This window comes from Anolis carolinensis, chromosome 3 (assembly GCF_035594765.1).
Source record: "Anolis carolinensis isolate JA03-04 chromosome 3, rAnoCar3.1.pri, whole genome shotgun sequence".
Lineage (NCBI taxonomy): Eukaryota > Metazoa > Chordata > Lepidosauria > Squamata > Dactyloidae > Anolis > Anolis carolinensis.
In genome coordinates, this window is record NC_085843.1 from 25,201,251 (window position 1) to 25,214,412 (window position 13,162).

General features: G+C 45.7%; 1 protein-coding gene across 2 annotated transcripts in view; it reads right to left on the reverse strand.

Annotated features, from left to right (window-relative positions):
• Positions 1-13,162, reverse strand: part of gucy1a2 (guanylate cyclase 1 soluble subunit alpha 2) — a 323,810-nt gene that overhangs the window by 290,696 nt on the left and 19,952 nt on the right. For both annotated transcript variants that reach the window (XR_010004065.1, XM_003219302.4), the window contains exon 2: positions 10,095-10,156. Coding sequence is in view for 1 of the 2 variants with exons in the window: in XM_003219302.4 (XP_003219350.2) it covers positions 10,095-10,156 (62 nt within the window). In the remaining variant the exon portion in view is untranslated. The remainder of the gene's footprint in view (positions 1-10,094; positions 10,157-13,162) is intronic.

Sequence of the window (13,162 nt, forward strand, 5' to 3'; positions counted from 1 at the left end):
TACAAAAGCAGTCAGACTGAGATCTGAAATCACTGCTACAGTTATACAAAAGGAACTGACCTATTAATAAATAAACCATTACATGACTCATTCTACACGAAGGTCACAGGACTGTATCTATTCAGTGCTAAAAATATCAATCTTGAAGCCAGGTAAAGAAATTCCTCTCTTGTTTTGTTTGTGTGTTGTTATTTTTTTAATGAAAGATTAATTGCATTCTTAACATAAATTAAGTACTTTATCCAAAAATAGTTATTTCTTTACTTATTGGCTAATTTTCCAAGTACCAAAGAACTGTAGAATATGCAATGGACAGAATCCAATCATTAAAAAAACACAATTGCAGATGAATACAATTCACCAGCCTACATAAATATTACCCGATACAGCCCTCAAATAATTAAAAAAAAATATAAACCTACACAATAAGTCCTTTCGATATCATGTCATTGAATGCATGCTGCAATCTGTATGACTTTGAGCAAATCAGACTCTCTCAGCCTCAGAGAAAGGCAACGGTAAACATCTTTTGAGCAAATCTTTCCATGAAAACCCTGTGATAGGTTCGGCTTAGGGTTGCCATAGGTCAAATATGACTTGAAGGCACACAGCCACAGCAAGGCAAGGTAACCTACTTTGTAATAGCTTTGAAAAATCAGAAAGCAGCCCAAGCTATCTGAGTCAACCCAAATGTACTCCTTGTTAAGTTTTAAATACCTTCTTCTTCCCATCCATGCAACACCTTCCCCCTCAACACTTTTCCTTTCTGGTTGTAGTGGTGGAAACAAACTTCAGCATGTCAGGCTGCAAATCATTCTGGAATCATAGTTTTCTCAAGAATCAAAGTAATTAGAGTAGGTCTTAGTGTGATGTCTCATGGGCCTTGTAGTCCCGTTCCTAGTGTTATTATGGCAGACGAGGAGGAAAACATGGGATTTCCACCAGTTCAGCTTGAATCGGAGCCTCTCCACCTGGAGGATGTTTGTCCTCAGGAAGTTAACCAAACAAGCCTTGGGCAGAATTCTCCCCCGTTTTCCCGAAAGGACAATTATAATAGAGATAGAGGAGTCAGGGAGGCAAATCGCTGGAGTCTCAGAATCGCTGCCAAACAATTAGCTGATTAGGTCTGCTTCCCTTGGGAAATTCTAAGGAGTCATGCATCTGGACAGAGTTGGGTTTCGCTTCTTGTTCTCCAGGGAAAGTGTTCTGTTGGCGGGAAAACAAGACCCTATATAGGGGTTTTGCCGCAAGGGGAACCTTGCGGAGTCAATTGATCAGCTTGAGAGAGAGATCGTGTGTGGACTACGTATTCCTTGTTCCCTGCTTCCCGGATCTAGTTTCAAGTCTTGCCTTGTCTCACGTTTTGCCACGGACCTTGTTTCATGCTTCAAGTTGCCACGTTTCAAGTCTTTGATCCAGCCAAGAATCAAGCTTAAGTTCCAGCCTTGTTGTCAAGCTTCAATGGACTATAAGACCTTGTCATCTCCCCACACTTCTGCTTGGCAAAGTGTGTGTTTCGGTTAATGGATTATAACTTTGAACTCTAATATCTTATATTGGACATTATTTTCCTGGACTATAATTGGCCTTTCCTGAAAGGTCTGCTTCTGAACTTTATTCTTCACTTGTTTTTATTGACTTTATATATTTCTATAATAAAGATATTAGATAGATTCTGGCCTCTGTGTAAGGTTATTGGTGCTCTGCAGCCTGGGTCCTGACAGTTTGAATCCGCCACCTTAAGCACCAAACAACCTAAGGCCAGAATGTCTACAGGAACCGGAGCGGAGGCTCAACCGGCCAGTTACACCATTTCCCAAGAAGAATTCAATAGAATCCGTGATACTCTCCGAACGCAGGAGGGTGAAATAATGGGCTTGAAGGAACGCGGAGTGCGTCTTCCTGCCCTAGCGCTACCAACCAAGTTTTCCGGAGAAGCTTCCAAGGTTCATGTTTTCCGTCGCCAGTGTCAGGCGTACTTAGAAGCCCGCCAAGCCGAATTTGCCCAAGAAGATGTCAAAGTGGCGTGGATCTACAGTCTCCTAGATGGGCCTGCAGCCAATTGGGTGACGGCGCTGTTTGATGCGGGTTCCACGCACCTAAGCTCTGCGCAAACTTTCCTGAACCACCTTAGAAAGACCTGGGGGATCGAAGACGACGAGGAGGCGGCCGGCCATAAACTCCGGCGTCTCTTCCAAGGGGACAGGCCGTTGTCCCGGTACATAGCCGAGTTCCGGGTGCTGGCTCAGAACACCGGCTGGAACGATATAGCCCTTAGAGGACAGTTTCGCGAGGGCCTCAACTTCGAGATGCAGGAAGAGATCTCTAAGGTGGATCCTCCAGGGACTCTTGAGAGACTCATCAGCCAGTGTCTACGTGCCGAAGCCCTGATAGCCAACAAAAAACAGTGGCTCCGAGGCCAGAGTGGGAGAGCCGGAGTGAAACCCCCCGCTTCTGCCAGCGTTCAGCCACGTCCAGCATGGAGAGTTCCACCGCCAGCCCCAAACCCCGTGGGTAGCGAGGAGGAGCCGATGCAGTTGGGCAATGTCCGCCCCAGACTGGATGTTGCCGAAAAGGCCCGCCGCCAACTTTTGAATTTGTGTTGGTACTGCGGGAATGGGGGCCACTTCGCCAGAGAATGTCCAGCCAAAAGAAAGCCCGCCGCCCGCCTGGCGGCGGCGTCCTCCGTGGAGCCAGAAACGGCCGAGGCGGCTGGAGCCAAGCCGGCGGGGGAAGCCAGCGACCGGGCGTAGAGAGGCTCGCCAACCCGGTCAAAAACCCCACTCAAGAGCCGCAAACCGGGGTCCTATTTCTCCTGGTGGTCACGCTGTGGTCAGCGAAAAAAGGACCCGTCATGATCCATGCCATGATAGATTCAGGGGCAACAAACAACTTCATCGATAGAGAGTATGCCGACTCTCTGGGATTACAATATCATGATTTCAAGAATGCCCGGGTGGTGCAGGCCATAGATGGCCGTCCCCTAAAGACAGGTCCAGTAAGCCAATGGACTGAACCCACCAGGATGTGGATAAGGGAACACATGGAAGAAATTTCTTTCTTCGTTACCGAGGTTCCCCACTTCCCTGTGATTTTGGGGATTCCATGGCTGACACTCCACGACCCAAACATCTCCTGGTCCAACAGAGAACTACAGTTTGCCTCAAGATATTGCCAAAACCATTGTCTAGTAGCCAAGGTCTGTCATGCCACGGACGCTGAGCCCATCATCACCTTGCCCAAGAAATATTCGGACTTTTGGGATGTTTTCAATAAAAAGGAAGCCGAGAAACTACCCCCACATAGACCCTACGACTGTGCCATCGACTTGGTGGAGGGGGCCCCGATTCCGCGAGGACACCTCTACTCCCTGACTGAACCAGAGCAAGAAGCTCTCAGGGAGTTTATAGAGTCAAACCTTCGCAAGGGGTTCATCATACCCTCTCAATCCCCAGCTGCTTCCCCAGTGATGTTTGTGAAAAAGAAGTCAGGGGACCTACGCTTGGTTGTGGACTATAGAGCATTGAACAATATCACGAAGCGGAATCACTACCCCCTGCCTTTGATCTCAGACCTATTAGACCGGCTCCGAGGGGCCAAGGTTTACACCAAGCTGGATCTCCGGGGGGCTTATAATCTAGTTCGCATCAGAGAAGGGGACGAATGGAAAACCGCCTTCCAGACCAAATTCGGATTATTTGAGTCCCTAGTCATGAATTACGGATTATCTGGAGCTCCCGCAACATTCCAGCATTTTGTCAACGATATCTTCCAGGATTATCTAGATCGGTTCTTGATCATATATTTGGACGATTTTTTGGTGATTTCTAGATCACAATCGGAACACGAGCAACACGTCAGAATGGTGCTACAACGATTGCGGGATCATGGACTATATGCCAAGTTAGAAAAATGCACCTTTGATCTGCAAGAAGTAGACTTCCTGGGATACCGCGTCTCGCCACTAGGGCTCTCCATGGACCCGGCAAAGGTTTCAGCAGTATTGGAATGGCGGGCGCCAACCAACAAGAAGGAAGTGCAGCGCTTCTTGGGGTTTGCAAACTACTACCGCAAATTCGTCCCAGACTTCGCTCGCTGGTCGGACCCAATCACCAGCTGCATCCGTGGGAAACAGCCTTTCCGCTGGACGGAGCAAGCAGAGAAAGGGTTCCAGCAACTAAAGAAGTTATTCATGACCCAGCCAATTCTACAGCACCCTGATTCTAAAACCCCTTTTGTTGTGCAGGCTGACGCCTCTGATGTGGCAACTGGGGCTATACTCATGCAACCAATGGGAGGACATCTTCATCCTTGTGCCTATTACTCCCGTCAACTAACAGCCCCAGAGAGAAATTACACTATTTGGGAGAAAGAACTTTTGGCCATAAAGGCAGCCTTTGAAAATTGGAGACATTGGTTAGAAGGGGCCAAATTTCCCATTGAGGTTCATACTGATCATCGAAATTTGGAACACCTAAGGACCGCACGAAAGCTAAATCAAAGGCAGCAGCGCTGGGCTTTATTCTTTGAACGTTTTGACTTCCAGATCCATTATGTAACCCCGGCTCAGACCAAGCAGGCAGATGCTCTATCACGGAAACCAGAGTATGCTGCAGGATGCAGAGAGATCTCCGAATCTCGATTGCTGCAGCCCGAAAACTTTGCCACGCTCACAGTGGGAAACACCAAATCCACTTCAATTAAACCAACTCCCTCTAACCCAGAACCCCTTTGCGCTCAAGAAATTAGAGCCAGTCAGCAGGCAGATGCCTGGGCTCAAGAACAGATTCGCCAAGGACTATGTTTCCCTTTCTCACTTAAGGATGGGCTACTATGCTACAGGAATCATGTTTACATCCCTCCAGGTCCAGGCAGAGAAAAGGCACTTCATCTGTGTCATGACTGCAAGCCAGCAGGGCATTTTGGACTTTTTAAAACCATGCACTTGATCCTACGAGATTTCTGGTGGCCCAAGATCCGCAAGGATGTGGAGAAATATGTCAATACCTGCCCGGTATGTCAGCGTTCCAAGACAAGAAGGGAGAAGCCGTCAGGGCTACTGCATCCCCTTCCTACTCCATCTCGCCCATGGGAGATAATTTCCGCGGATTTTATCACTGACCTACCACCCTCCCTTGGATTTACCACGATACTAGTAGTGGTGGACCTTTTTACCAAGTTAGCCCATTTCATTCCCTGCGATGGTCTCCCCACAGCCAAAGAGACTGCAGATTTATTCCTCCAACATGTTTTCCGACTACACGGATTGCCCAAGAGTTTAGTCACTGACCGTGGATCTCGTTTCTGGAAAGCACTACAGAAACTATTGGGCATAGACTCTCGTTTATCTTCAGCTCACCATCCCCAAACGGATGGGCAAACTGAGCGCACCAATGCCACTTTGGAACAATACTTTCGCTGTTATGTAAACTACCAACAGGACAATTGGGCTTCCCTATTACCTCTATCGGAGTTTGCTTACAACAATGGTGTCCAGGCTTCAACTAAAGAAACCCCGTTCTTTGCAAACTACGGCTTCCATCCACGTTTCTTCCCTTCTGTCATTGAAACTTCAGAAGTCCCTGCAGCGGAGGACTGGCTGCAAGAACTCACAGCGGTGCAACAACTCTTGCACCAACAACTGGATCAAGCCAAGGAGGACTATAAACGCCACGCTGACAGCCATCGCCAGCCGGGCCCTGAGATCAAGGTAGGAGATCGGGTTCTGTTGTCCACTCGCTTTTTGCCCTCCCACTGTCCTTGCCGGAAGTTAGATGCCCGCTTCATTGGTCCCTACCCAGTGGTGGCGCAGCTTAACCCCGTGACTTTCAAACTCCAACTTCCGCGCTCCATGCGCATTCATCCGGTGTTTCATCGTTCCCTGCTCCTTCCGGCGGATGGGGTATGCCCCGATGTGGACCGGCCGGCCCCCACCCCTGTTTCGGTGGATGGGGAGGAGGAATTCGAGTTTCGGGACATTTTGGATTCTCGCTTCCATCGCCGCCGCCTCCAGTATCTCATTGACTGGGTGGGTTTTGGCCCCGAAGAACGCTCTTGGGAAGACGCTTCCACGGTCCATGCCCCCGACTTAGTTCGCCGCTTCCATCAGGCCTACCCTGCCAAGCCGCGGCCCCGCGACTCAAGGAGAGGGGCCTTGTTGGAGAGGGGCCTTGAGGGGGGGGGGATAGTGTGATGTCTCATGGGCCTTGTAGTCCCGTTCCTAGTGTTATTATGGCAGACGAGGAGGAAAACATGGGATTTCCACCGGTTCAGCTTGAATCGGAGCCTCTCCACCTGGAGGATGTTTGTCCTCAGGAAGTTAACCAAACAAGCCTTGGGCAGAATTCTCCCCCGTTTTCCCGAAAGGACAATTATAATAGAGATAGAGGAGTCAGGGAGGCAAATCGCTGGAGTCTCAGAATTGCTGCCAAACAATTAGCTGATTAGGTCTGCTTCCCTTGGGAAATTCTAAGGAGTCATGCATCTGGACAGAGTTGGGTTTCGCTTCTTGTTCTCCAGGGAAAGTGTTCTGTTGGCGGGAAAACAAGACCCTATATAGGGGTTTTGCCGCAAGGGGAACCTTGCAGAGTCAATTGATCAGCTTGAGAGAGAGATCGTGTGTGGACTACGTATTCCTTGTTCCCTGCTTCCCGGATCTAGTTTCAAGTCTTGCCTTGTCTCACGTTTTGCCACGGACCTTGTTTCATGCTTCAAGTTGCCACGTTTCAAGTCTTTGATCCAGCCAAGAATCAAGCTTAAGTTCCAGCCTTGTTGTCAAGCTTCAATGGACTATAAGACCTTGTCATCTCCCCACACTTCTGCTTGGCAAAGTGTGTGTTTCGGTTAATGGATTATAACTTTGAACTCTAATATCTTATATTGGACATTATTTTCCTGGACTATAATTGGCCTTTCCTGAAAGGTCTGCTTCTGAACTTTATTCTTCACTTGTTTTTATTGACTTTATATATTTCTATAATAAAGATATTAGATAGATTCTGGCCTCTGTGAAAGGTTATTGGTGCTCTGCAGCCTGGGTCCTGACACTTAGGGAAATACATTTCCCAGGTACTGTTTACAACCTGTCACCAGAAAGAAAGAGTGAGATAGACCTCTCTCCTTGTCTCTTTCCCCTTGTTCTTTTGATGCTGCCAATGGGAGTATAGTGTCTAGATCAGTGGTTCTCAACCTGGTCCCCAGATGTTTTTTGCCTTCAACTCCCAGAAATCCTAACAGCTGGTAAATTGGCTGGGATTTCTGGGAGTTGTAGGCCAAAAACATCTGGGGACCCCAGGTTGAGAACCACTGGTCTAGATCAAAGGAAGTAATTGTGCCTCTCTATTCTGTTTTGATTAGATCTCACCTGGAATACTGTGTCGAATTATGGGTACCACAATTCAAGATGTATACTGTATTTTTTTTTCATGTCAGGAGCAACCGAAGTTGCTTCTGGAGTGAGAGAATTGGCCGTCTGCAATGACGTTGCCCAGGGGACGCCCAGATGTTTTGATGTTTTACCATCCTTGTGAGAGGCTTCTCTCATGTCCCCGCATGGAGCTGGAGCTGATAGAGGGAGCTCATCCGCACTCTCCCCAGGTGGGATTCGAACCTGGCAACTTTCAGGTCAGCAACCCAACCTTCCAGTCACTTAGTCCACTACGCCATCTGGGGGCTCTATACTGTATTGATAAACTGGAATGTGTCCAGAGCAGGGCAACTAAAATTATTAAAGGTCTAGAGACCATGCCCTATGAGAAGCATCTTAAAGAGCTAGTCATGTTTTGCCTGTAGAAAAGAAGGTTAAAAAGAGATATGACATCCATGTATAAATATTTGTAAGGATGCTATAAGGAAGAAGGAGCAGACTTGTCTTCTGATGCCCTGGAGACTAAGGAAAGGAGGTTCAACTCTAACATTATGAAGAACTTCCTGAACCATAAGAGCTGTTCAGCATTGGAACTCACTGCCTCAGAGTGTAGTGGAGGCTTTTAAACAGAGGCCGGATGACCAACTGTCAGGGGTACTTTGATTGTGCTTTTCCTGCATGGCAGGGAGATGGACTAGATGGCCCATATGGCCTTTTCCAACTCTATGATTCTATGATTCTCCCTTAAATTGCTGGTACTGCCACTAAGGACCTTATCAGATGGGCTGGGGTAAAGCGGGGGACAGTGGGGGAAATCGTGGGACAGTGGAGGGAACCATCAGGCTCTGTACTTTGCTGTCGGGGTTTATGATGTTTCTTCCCATGCAGTTTCCCCATCTGTCCCCGCTTCCTCTTCATTTCCTCTTCCTTCTTCAATGAGGAGTCAGACAAACACCTGACTCCTCTGAGTTCCACTGCCACAATGCTGATGCAATGGAGCCCCACAGATCCTGCGAGAAATAGCCCTGCATCATGTGATGGACTCCATTGGAATCCATTCTGCAGCAGAGAGAAGCAGGGAAGACCTGCATCTGATAAGGTCCTATGTGTAACTTCTACACTGTTTGTAGAAGTGAGGGGAAGCTACAAACTGGGTTACAACTCAATCAAAAGAAATATTTAGCAGTGTAGTAATCACACAGTTCTGTTCCATGCTCCTAAAACCCACACTTTTGAGATCAAAATCAAAATCCAATTATTACTCACAAATAGAAATAGATTCCTTGAAAAATTAATCAGTAAGGCAGCACTTATACACATTCCGTTGAACCACTGAGTCTACTTCATTTGGGACTGACAATAATTCTACTTAGAAGTAGACATTTGGCAATTTTGATGTTGTTCAGTACCTTCAAGTCATTTCTGACTAAGGGCAACCCTAAAGTGAACCTATCACCGGATTTTACGGGTAATATTTCTTCAGAAAAGGTTTGCCTTTGCTACCTTCTGAATCTGAGAGGGTGGGACCTGCTCAATGGGTTTTAATGACTGACTTGGGATTTGAGCTGTGTTTTCCATAGTGTTAGGGCCCTTCCACACAGCCATATAACCCAGAATATCAAGGTAGAAAATCCCGCAATATCTACTTTGAACAGAGTTATCTGAGTCCACACTGCCACATATTCCAGTTCAAAGCAGAAAATGTGGGATTTTATTGAGCTGTGAGGAAGGGGCCATAGTCACAAGCAATTACACCATTCTGGTCCTCTTGATGATATTACTACTTTGAACACAGACTGTTGCATGCCAGAGTGTTTTCAATAAGATGTGGCAAAATCATGCATAGGAGAGGGATGGGAAGATAGTTACACTTGCTTTGTTTTGGCGAATGAAAAAAAGAGACTATACTGTGCATAGTATTACTGTTGCCTTCAAGTCATTTTTAGACTTAAGTAAATCCGGAACAAACCTAGCAATCAAGTAGGTTCCAAAAGCTCTTTTGCTTCCAAGTTTTCACTTGTTCTCTGAACCACAGCAAGGTTGGCACCAATCATATTTCCAAGAGGAGATAACTGGGGTGCGACAGCAGAATAGCTTAACTCCTGTGTCATCCCACACTATATGGTTAGGACACAGTGAAAGGTCTCAAGAAAATTTACAAAATAGATTGTGCCTTGTGCTTTCATAAGGAATGCATAGATAAGCCAGATGCTCTGGATTCTTAGACCCCCTGATCTTTCCCATTTTGGTTGAAATTTACAAAAGCCATAACTAATGTACATGAAGGATAATGCCTCATGGCTAGCCCTGTCATGAGGCATTATTTTAGCAACTCCCTATTGCTTCTTACTGCCAGGCATTTGCCACCGAAACAGACAGCTGATAGCAGAAGGCAGCAGTCTACTTCACCATGACATGTAGAGAATCTGGTGCCTTACGCCTTGCTTCACCTGCCTTGCCAGGAGGGCAATCACATGGGGGAAGTGTGGAGTGTGTGACTTTTCCCCAAGGATTGTGCAACATGGGAAGCCTCCCATGTTGCCAGGGTGACAGCAGCATGCCGGTTCCACCCCTCTACACCCACGGAGCTGGCACAACATCATTTGATGGTAGCCGGCCAGCTTTGTGGGTGACTGGGGCTAAATCAGCATTTGCCACCAAATCTAGCCCCCTATGATGAGGTCGTAGTCATACATATGCTAGTTTAGGAGAAATTAGGTCTACTTACCCCATAACTTGATGCTCATAATGCTGCAGTGTCCTCTGGAGTGTCTGCCTTATGGTCTGAGGCTACAGAATAAAGACAGAAATAATAATAAAAATGCTGTCCATAGTTTGTCTGTCAGCTTTGCTCTCAGCACATCATCAGGATGGAAGATACTATCACTATTATCGCTTAATCTAATGTATATTTTTCCAATTACATACTTTTCACACACACTCTCTCTCTCTTCACACAGCTGCTGTGCTTCCCCCAGAGTGATGAGAAGAAAGCTGCCCAGAAGTAGCATGCTGTTTTTATTCCACAAACACATCAATATTTCAAGGCTTATTCCTGATATTTCAAGTCCTCCATTAAACAGCAGCCGTTTCCTTAATACCAATTTAACTAAATTCAAAAAGCAATCAAAAGGAAGTATAGCATATGCAGAATACGGTAACAGTTAGTAAGGCTAAAATAAATATTACATCTCTTCATCTAACCATCCCTTAACTCCTGACTGCAGCCCCTCAAGAGAGGTTTTTTGGGGAAAGCCAGGAAAATGTTTGTATTTATGTGGATATGATGGAATATCAGAAATAACATTCTTCAGGTATTCACGAACATGTGTGAAGACTGGAAGTAGAGACATAGATGTGGCTGCATACATTAGCTGTTTCCCCAATTTTCCCATGTGTGTCCACTTTGTATCTTCACTCTCTATATGCAGAGATCCTACTTATGTTCAGCTGAACATAAATAGGACACCCTGTGAAATTTGGGACCATGATAAAACACGGACACTGATTTCACAGAGTTTCAAATTAATATTCATTTCAATGTAAGTAAAGGTTAAACATCCCTTATCCAGGATTCCAAAATACTCCAAAATTCAAAAAATGTCCACATCAGTGGCTGAGATAATAACACCTTTGCTTGATTATGGTTCAAAATAAATACACTTTATTTCATGCACTTTTTTTCAAATATTGTGCAGGTATTCCAAAATCCAAAGAAATCTGAAATCCAAAACACTTCTTGTCCCAAGTATTTTGGATAAGGGATATTCATTTTGTAGTACATTCAAGTAAGAAAATGAAGGAGCTAAAAATGAGATTAATTTGTGTAGCCTCCCCTTTCTCTGAGCCTTTACAAATGTTCATAGATACCTGAAGAACTGATGAAACACCCACCCACAATTCCCATTTCATTTTTAGTGGCAATATTGGGAACACAACATACTTTGGTAGTTTGAAAGTGGGTTTTTATTATTTTATTTATTTATTTAAAACATTTATATTCCACCCTTCTCATTCTGAAGGGGACTCGGGGCGAAACACAACATATATACGGCAAACATTCAATGTCGGAACATAAAATAAACCATAAATATACATAAACACTAACATCAGTTATCTTCACACTAAAACTATTATTTAAAACCATTACAAGTCAGCTGTACCATATCCAGTCAGCAGGGTGAATTTCCTATTGCTGTCATTATTGCACTGCCCCAAAGGCTTGGTCCCACAGCCATCTTTCTAAAGGACAGGAGGGAGGGGGCTAATCTAATCTCACCAGGGAGGGAGTTCCATAGCCGAGGTGCAATCACTGAGAAGGCCCTCTCATCCCTGTCAATCATTCCTGTGACAATGGCGAGACTGAGAGCAGGGCCTCCTCAGAAAATCTCCATAGTGGTTCATAGAGGGAGATGTGTTTCGACAAGTAAACTGGGCCGGGGCCGTTTAGGGCTTAATAAGCCAAAGCCAGCACTTTGAATTGTGCTCAGTAGCTAACTGGCAGCCAATGGAGCTGACACAGCATAGGAGATGTGTGCTCCCTGTATGCTGCCCCAGTTATTAACCTGGCTGCCTCTCATTGGACTATATGAAGCTTCGAAACAGTCTTCAAAGGCAACCCCACATAGAGCGCATTGCAGCAGTCTATCCTAGAAGTAACGAGAGTGTGAACCACTGTGGCCTGACTTCCCAAAGGTAACAAAGGTTCAGTAGACCTGCCTTGAAACTTTCTTTGTCTGAAATAAACCATTCTACAGATTATCCTAAAAAAGACAAAATGGTGGCCATTATTCAACCCAGGATTAAACAAAAATATGGCAGGTTTCTCCCTACATCAGGCATGTAGCTTGGGGGGGGGGGGGCTTGAGGGGCTTCAGCCCCCCCCCCCCCCCCGAAATTCTCAGGGTGGTCCGCGAGAAGGCCTTACATTTATTATTTAAACTGTTATGTTTATTCATATCATGATCTGATCACCATGCTCAATAAATCCCATATGCATGGGGGTATTGGGATAACAGTACAAAAGGTTTGCTGAGGTAGATCCTCTCTCACTCAGACTCAGCCCCCCCCCCCCCCGAACCAGAATCCCAGCCCCTCCCAAAATAAAATCCTGGCTACGGGCCTGCCCTACATGATAACCAAAACCACCCCATCTCAATGCCAATATTGAAGTTAGGTTTGCCCCCACAGGCACATACATAAAAGCTTCTAACATCCTAAAAGTTTTCAGCATTCCATTGTGCTCTAGTCACTGAGACACAGGGAAAAATCATTGTGACTGAGAAAGGGGCAGAACATTATTTTTCTCTGGGTGGGGTAGCTGCAGAAGGTCTACAGGCTGCAGGACCCTTAGAGACACATAGATTACTGAAAAATAAAACAGAAAAAACAAACTGGCAAGAAATCTATTTCTGGTCCTTAAAAGTGGTAGTCTTCTGATGTTAAAGGGTAGAAAGAGGCCCTGAAAACTATTTAAAAATTAAATGTCACTCCTGAAGTCTCTAGGCAGCAATTCTTCTATTTTTAACAAGAAAAAAATCAGTTGATGGATCCTGGAAGTGTTGAGGACCACAAAACATATCCATGGAGAAGTATAAGCAGCCCCAGATCCAGTTGTCCATCCATGATATGACAGATTGAGTCACATACAGAAATGTACACTTATACCTTGACTTGGAAAAACAGAGGTAAGGAAACAGCATAGCACTGGGATAAACTATTCCTGCTCGCCTCCTTTAGCCCTTGAGGTAATTTTGGTTTGAAGAAAAAAGTGCCTTCTGAGAATCTCCAATGTAT